Genomic DNA, 8,480 nt, shown 5'->3' with positions numbered 1-8,480 from the left:
CCCTCGAAAAGCAACACAAGGTTAATCAAGACCCTCATCACATTTAAACAATTCACAATATGCACATTTCATTATTTCAAATCATTGAAAGTTTACTGTAGAAAAGTCCAAACATCAAGGTAGTAGGAAATAAAAACACTTTTAATAAAAGCATGTCCCTTCAGTGTTAAAAATCTGTAATCACCAACAAGGAGAACTTACGACTGGTGACTAGGAGTTTCTTCCTAGGATTCACTATTTCCAAGCAATTGTGTTGCTAGCAATTTGCTTGCAAGCTGACAATTTCAGACACTGCATCCACAGTGGCTCACAACAGAACAGTCCAACATGGAGTTTTCCATTTCTTTAAGAATGTTTTGATCCTTTGTTCTCTCGTCAGTCTGGTCCATAGTTTCACATCCAGCTTAAACAGTGCTTTATGCAAAAAAAGTATCTCTTTACATTCATTTTAATCAACCACATGAAAACAGTGAAATACAAAATTTTATTTTGCTTTCTAGAAACACCAAAGGCCAGTATCAACTAGTGGAGAAATAGTTTCTGGTGTCAGAGTAGTTAACCCATTAAGAAAAGGCACCTGGATGATAGTTCAAGATTTCTGGAGAATCCAAAAGGGTAAATCGCAAACATTCATAGTAATATCAAATACTGGGGTTTGCCCCCTCCATTTCATTTTACTTCGAGCAACGTTCCTCATTTATTCCTACTGAGAGTGACAACTTGTAGCTGGAAAAAAAGTAATACTTTTGCCTAAAGGTTTGGTGGGCAGTTGTTTGTTGTCTTTTATTTCCCCAATAAGATTGTCTTCAGTTTGAGCCAATTGCTTGGTGTATGTGTGCACAGACATGTGCTAACAGCACTGGCATTGTTCAGAAGTTTTTCAAATTCATACTCCTTGGAGATAATAATACTTGATGACACCAAGACATAGGTTTAGTTCCCAGGACTACAGTCATACAGCAACTCAACATTGCTGTTGCATCAGCAACAAATGTAAACTTGTAGCAGAAGTTCCATAAGGCTTTCCCACAAAATCCCTATCTTGGAAGTCCATTCCACTCCACTTCTAGCCATGGGCCCACTTAAATGCCTCCTCATCAAAACAGAAGCAGCCACAGCTTTCAACCTCTTGTCCTTAAAGGAAAAAGTCACATCAACCTCACGCACACCTCCATTCCCACATAACGTTTGGCTGCTGATTCCAGGGTCCTTGTTCCGAGCCCATCACTTCTACTACACAAATCATGCATATGCTCTGCAAGAAAATCATGTCCCACCTAATACATTTGTGTATAGGAATGCTATATACATAGTTTACAGCTCCTCCTCCTCCCCAGCAAAGAAACATACACCACACCACACTCACAAGCACAGTATTATGAAATCCATTCTAACCCACTTGTTCTTTTAACTGGTACTTCATGGTTTTGAGCAGCGTTTTGGGTGGCAGCTCCTGGTCTGCCACATAGTGTTAATTTTTGTCCTTTGAATGAAAATAAAATGCAAGGATGCAGTCTCTTTCTTGATTTAAGTCAGAAGTGAGATTGTAAGAAAAACCTGAATGCCTTTTATGTTATGTAAACTGAAGTCCTCCGATAAAACGTCCGGTTGAAATCAGAATCAGAAGGTGATAGAATGTACAGTCATCACCTGCTTTCCTCAGTGCTCCTTTACCAGTGTTTGGCACCTCTGTTCTTCATTCAACATTCCCATTTTCCTTACTTTACTTTAAGGGAATGACTATCCTGAGAGCTTAATTTATAAGAGTATTTGAGCAACATATGGGGAATGAGTACTTGCTATAGCAGCCAACAAAGGCAAGTCATTGGATTCAATCCTAGAAATAAAAAAAGAGACAGACTTTAAAATATACAGTCACCTTTTCAAGAGAAACACAAGATGATATTTTTTATCCACTTTCAAGAAACTGGAAATGTCTTGCTATAACTATGTTCATTGTTTAATTATTATTTATTGCCATTACTTAAAACATACCAGTGAAGGTAGATAAAAATGTTTAAAACCAAGAAGTATGCTACCATTTAACTCAAAAGATTCCGTGCTACATAGTCTTTTGTGGTTTAATAAACCCCTTTTATTTATTTCCTAAACCATAAACCTGAGCTTGTAGTTTTACCAGTCAGTAGGCAACAAAAAGCCCAGTTTAAGAAAATAAACTGTTTATCAGTTTATGGAAGTCCATGCATTTCAGGTTTTGGATGTAACTCAGTTCACCAGAGAGTAGCACTTTCTTACCAAAAATGACCAAAAGCTGGAATTATTACACAATAACAGTTCAAGGAACACCTCTCAAATGTAATGTCAGTTTCCAACCATTTCCAAATATGAGGTTGCTCAGGGGCCAGGCTGTATGTAATATATTTACACTATTTAACACATACATACACACTGAGGAAAGCACTTGTTTCAGGGTTTCGCTATTTACAGCTACATTTCTCAGTATGAAATCTTGAACTGTCTGGAAAAAGATAAATTAAACTTAAGCTACAGTGCTAAAAACCTATTGAGAGTGTGTATTTACTTCTTCACCGTTTTTTGTTGTTAGCAGGCACATCCCTAAAGGTTGTATGCCAATCAAGGACTATTATTAGAAGACAGCTGCCAAACAGGACACCTGTTTATTTTTCTACACCTGCTTTCTGAGACACTCTCTTCCCTCAAGATACAACTGCAGCACCTAACCTTCCAAAAATTCTGAAGTATTTGTTGGGATGAACTTTTCATTAAGGAGATCATGACAAAGGGGAGTGCATATGAATGCATGGATAATTTCCTAATGACCAAAACCCAAACTTTCTTTATTCTGAAGATTTAAGAATGACAAGTAATTTGTTCTTGCTACATAAATATCTCATCCTGATTTCCAGATGGTTCTGTAGAACCCATTTTTACATCTTATGAGGAACATCAAAGAGGAAAGTGTTAAATATGAAGCAAGCAGCAAGTCCTCATGGGAACAAGATGTCAGCATTCAGATTAAAAGGAAAAGTAAGTGCCCCAGGTTTTGCCATATGTTAAGAATGATACCTGCAATACTCACCCCAATACAATTCCTAGTTCTTTTACATGCACTCTTGTATGTCCTCGCAGATATTCTGAAAGCATTTTGCTTTTGAGATACATCTCTTGTAGTCTATCCTCAAGATGCATTATGCACTGTAAACAGACCAAAAACCTCAGAATGGCTCTAAGCAATCACATGCAAATATTACAGAAATATAGGCATATCACTTCACTGTGTATCTTAGAAGATAAACTAAATCTCCACTTCAAAACCTAGAAGGGGCAATTTCTTCTGTTACAACTGTGCTACCCATAGCAAAATGTTACACTACTCTCCTCACAAAGAGGAAACCCCTCTTGGAACCATGGCATTCTGGCTCTCTGGGTCAGCAAGTTTGTTGCACAAACTACACATCCATTTTCCACTCAAATAAACCACTGTGTATCTGCTGATTTAAACAGTTTTCACCAGGTTCAAAAGTGCTCAAGACATCTTACTAAGAGCCAAACCAGAAACCTTGGATCGAGATGTCTTTGTTCTAAATCAGCACTATTTTTTCTGAAAGACTCAATTTAGACAACAGTTCCTAAAATTATTGTTGTAGCTCTAGGGCTCTAGTATTATTCAAGAAACTAAGACTCAAGAAGTGGAAGACACCAGGACCTTATTATCACAAAATTATAACCCTTTTGCTGACTGCTTTACTGTAGCAGCTAAGTTACGAAACCCTTTTAGGCATTTGTTTTTACTATCCCTAAGTACTTCCAGTTTAAAATAGGTAATAGTTCAAGTTGAAACATCAATTTAATCACTCCCCTTTTCCTTCAGCAGTGGAATGCTAGAAATGCATATTATTTTTAAATACAGTCAAGCAAGGCATGGCAATTTCTCATACTACAAGAGAGCAGATGAACCTCAGCTCGAAAGAGAGAGAAGGGTTATTTTGTTAAGACAAGGTCAGTAGGTAGGATGTTTTCACAAGGTGAATAGGTTGGATGTCTTATCAGGTATTTTGTTCTAGGAAACAAGGTACATTATATTTGATATATTCCTTCTTTTCACAGGGATGACCACTTCAAAAAAGTTAAATTAGTTCAGCTCCCCGAACTCCAGGAGATGAAAGCAGGAAGCACATGCAGAACCTCACATTATAAAATGTATAATCATCTGTCAGGCATAGACAGCAATTAGAAGCAGTAGCAGCAGCAAATAGCTTCAGGCCACCATCCTATGCACTTTGAGTTGAATGAAAACTGTGAAGTATTAGAAATGAGATCTGGTGAAACCAGTTTTGCTAACTAAAAAACAAGTGAGAAAAAAATTACTCAGGCTTGTAGGTAGTCTACCATGTATATTTCTGACCATCTGGATCGAGATGAAGATTTTTAATGACTTTTTTAATAAGCTAATATCAATTCTTAATCATGGAAGATAAAGAGGCATTTTAAAATACATGTTCATGGTAGTAGAATAAAATCACTGCCTCAAATGGAGGAGAAGCAAAAGCTTTTTGACAGTAGTTTGATCTATTTGCTTCAAGCAAATTTTCACTCAAGTCATTATAAAAAAAATACTTCTGATTCTAGCCAATAGGGAAGCATTTTTACCTTTTCCATTACAGGTGACCCTAAAGCAAAAAACCTATGAGCACTTCCCCAGTGGTTCAGGAGAGCACGCAGCTGATTCACAAAGTAGCAGTTCAATATATTTCAATTCCAGTATTTGTGTAAAGGATTATGGATTTATTTTTTTGTGAGTTGTAAGGAAGCAAGGAAGGAAGAATTACCCATTATACTAAAAGAGGGATTGTTTACGTAATATTATCTGCTCGTCCTGAACACCATCAAAGAATCAGAAGACATTTCTCCCCACAAGCTTGGTATATGAACCCATTTCGTTTAAAATGGCCACAAGTCTTTTTTTAATGTTAGCTTCTGCTGCAGCTTTTCTCATTGAATGTAAAAATGTAAAAAAAGTCAAGTTACTTCTAAAAATAGAAGAGTAGTTTAAAATGAGTTTAAAGGTGCAGGTAAAACTTTCAATGTATTGCTGAACTGCAGCAGTTGCAATCATACAACATGACACTGGCATACTGCAAAGTTCTCTGCAGTGTGGTTACCAGTCTGAAGTGCCACAAAGATATCACTACTTGCCTTTCATCCAGTCTCAAGCTGGGTTTTGTTTTTTGTTGTATCACAAAACCCCCAAAATACTTATTCCTCTGAATGGTAACGGCACATAAAGAAACATGCACTCCCCTAAGGGAAACTTCAAACATACTGCATTATGCTCATCTCTGATTGATATCAGTACATATGTTTTCGTCCAAACTTAAATCAATAGACACACTACAATTAAGAAGTCACACTTCTCCCCCTAGAGTTTAGTGGAACACTTAACTTCCATGCACAGATGTTCTGTTTTAGTAAAGAGCTGCAAAATCTACCAATAGAAGGATCAAAGTGTCTCTAACATGGATTATAGAAAATTTACAAGTTAGTAGCACTGTCACTTCACTGTTCTTTTTTGTAAGAAAAAGGAAATAAACCCCCCTGAAAAACGAATCCTCCTCCAGACCCCTCCCAGACCACAAAAAGCATACAGAAATTGCATATACAAATCCCAAGGCAACATTGGAAAGAACACTTCAGTTGCAGAACCAACTATTCAGTTTTAAACCACCAAAATTTAAGGTGTGACTGTGCAAGTGTTAGGATAGACACTTCAACTTAACTAGTAGAGAAGTGTGGAAATTATACAAACAGAAAGTAAAAACCAAATTCAAGAGTCCTCAACAGACACATGAGGACCATGCTAAAATTGCCTAAACAGCTTGAGCTTTGGCATGTGTATTTTGGAGTAGTTAACTTTGATCTATTAAATGTCAGTTTCAGCTAAACCTGTATCTGTTACTGGACTGTAGCATGGATACTCTTCAATATGTTGTATCAACTCTGCATTATTTCAGGCATTAGTTTATTGGTATAGCAACACAGTGTACAAAACTCTGAGATAAACAATTTTAATTACCTTCAGTCTTCAATAAAGAAATACTTACAAAGTCGGCTGGGACGTTGAGTTTGTAAAGCTGTAAAATAGACTGCAATAAACTGGATACTTGACTCGAAACCAAAACATCCTTGCCTAACTTCATATTGTCCATCATCTTTCTCTGGCTTGTAGCTACTTGCACATTCCATTTATCTGTGTCTGCAATAATGCAGACAGCTTCTGCTATGGGCTCATCTAGCACTGGATGCTGCAACAGGAACAAAATACAAACATTATGTTTTCATATACATTTCCACATGTCAGTTTGAGATTCCACTCTCTATTCACACTAAGGTAGGGAATAAAAAAGTGATTCAATGAATATTTATGTCCAATAGGGAACCAAAGGCATCTCAAAAAATAACAAGCAGCGACAACTTCAGTGACAGGGTTTACATTCAGCAACATTGGATCAGGTAAGTCTTAACAGCCAATTTGATCAAGGCATTTAATTTTGATTAGTGCTTTAAAATCACTACTCCAATTTATTTTTCCTTCATGTATTCCACCTACAGGTAAGTTTCTTTCAAAATGAAGAGAGCAATAATTACACTGATCCAGTGATGGTTAAAGTATATTCAATGTTTCAGAGATATGTGAGGGACTCTACTGTGTACAATCGAGGCAGGGTATCACAGAATTCTCAGAGTTGGAAGGGTCCTCTAGTCCAACCCCCTGGCAAGGCAGGGTCACCTAGAACAGGTTACACAGGAATGTGTCCAGGTGGGTTTTGAATGTCTCCAGAAAGGGAGACTCCACAACCTCTCTGAGCAACCTGTTCCAATGCTCTGCCATCCTTAAGAGTAAAGAAATTCTTCGTCATGTTGAGGTGGAACATTTTGTGGTTTAGTTCATGGCCATTACTCCTTGTCCCAGCACTGGGCACCACTGAAGAGTCTGCCACACTCCTCTTGACACCTGCCTTTGAGATAATTACATGTATAGATGAGAACTCCTCTCAGTCTTCTCTTCTCTAGACTAAACAGGGCCAGCTCCTGCTCCAGACTCCTTATCATCTTTGTGGCCCTGCACTGGACCCTCTCCTGTAGCTCCTTGTCTTTCTTGAACTGTGGAGACCAGAGCTGAACACGATACTCCAAATGTGGCCTACTAGGGCCAATTTGAGTGGGAGGATCACCTCTCCTCACCTGCTGGCCACACTTTTCTTAATGCACCTCAGTATACCACTGGCCCTCCTGGCAGCAAGAACACACTGTCAGCTCAGCTCAACTCCTCATCCACCAACTTGTATGTACGAAGAGACAGTATCATATGGGACCAATCTGATATTATTTATAGAAGTTGCATACAAACACACCAGTGCTTCAGATAGTATATGCAGTCATTCCAGCTAGATGATTCTTAAGTGCTATTAGAGAGAAGCCACTGACTCTTTAAGATAAGCATTTAAAATTGCATCCTGAGGTCGCACAGTTATTTCAGTGAAGGGGTAGTTATAAATTATATAATTTAGGAGTACCTACAGCAGAGTCAAAACATGGCAAAGTTCTTACTTATAGACAATTACTTTCTGTAGTCAATAATTTCTGCTACAGTCTTAGTATCATACAGGCCTCCACAAGACTTCGTCTCCCTTGCAATACAATCCAATGAGTGGCAAAATAAAATGTTTCAAATATCATATCAATTTTCTGAAATATAGGTAATTCTGTCTGCTGTTGTGACTAAAAAGAGAAGCAGCTTGAAGACTTTTTCCTTGTTTGTAACTTGAAGCTGCAAACAAACTTGCTTGTGTTTATCTTTGAAGAGAAGCCTTAGAGTATAAAGGGAAGCACAATTCATGCATGAACAGGCTTTGCACACAATGAATTAAGGGGCTTACACGTTTCAAGATGGAAGACACAGCAGGCATAGCTGTTAAGAACAGGCAAGCAGAAACAAACCTATTCAAATAATCTGCTTCTGTAGATCTCACTAATATCTCAACTCCTACTACAACTCAGAATGGTACTTAAAACTCACATGCATTGCATGAAGTAGATCTGCTAGTAGACATTGCCTGAGTTTTTCATCATTATTTATTCCATGTAGCACTAGATCAGGTATATATGTATGACAGTAACCACCCAGAAGTGATCTTCCAAAGTTTTTCACACATTGACTGCTGATGGTATTTGACCTGAAATACAGGAATACAAAGCAGGTAAGATTCTTGCTTGACAAACTGCATTCAGATTTGACATGAACGTGAAGTTAGGTTAATCATCCCTGCTTCTATTCCAAATATTAATCAACAACTGTACTCAAACTATGTGCAAATGTTCACACCAGTAAAAATTTACTGGTGCTCTTTGAAACAAGAATTTTAGAAGTTGAACTTTAACAATGTATTGATTCCTTCAAATCTATGAATAAGCAAATTTACATGTATTAGAGCTTGTGG

General features: G+C 37.6%; 1 protein-coding gene across 1 annotated transcript in view; it reads right to left on the bottom strand.

Annotated features, from left to right (window-relative positions):
* Positions 1 to 1,758: 1,758 nt before the first annotated feature.
* Positions 1,759 to 8,480, bottom strand: part of FNIP2 (folliculin interacting protein 2) — a 30,335-nt gene continuing 23,613 nt past the window's right edge. Inside the window, exons 14-17 of the mRNA XM_009077954.1 lie at positions 8,060 to 8,216; positions 6,084 to 6,284; positions 3,062 to 3,177; positions 1,759 to 1,837 (exon numbers count right to left, since the gene is read on the bottom strand). Coding sequence (XP_009076202.1) covers positions 1,759 to 1,837; positions 3,062 to 3,177; positions 6,084 to 6,284; positions 8,060 to 8,216 — 553 coding nt within the window. The remainder of the gene's footprint in view (positions 1,838 to 3,061; positions 3,178 to 6,083; positions 6,285 to 8,059; positions 8,217 to 8,480) is intronic.

This window comes from Acanthisitta chloris, unplaced genomic scaffold (assembly GCF_000695815.1).
Source record: "Acanthisitta chloris isolate BGI_N310 unplaced genomic scaffold, ASM69581v1 scaffold14557, whole genome shotgun sequence".
Classification (NCBI taxonomy): Eukaryota; Metazoa; Chordata; class Aves; order Passeriformes; family Acanthisittidae; genus Acanthisitta; species Acanthisitta chloris.
Note: the sequence above shows the minus strand (reverse complement) of the source record. Positions and strands in the feature narration are given on the sequence as shown.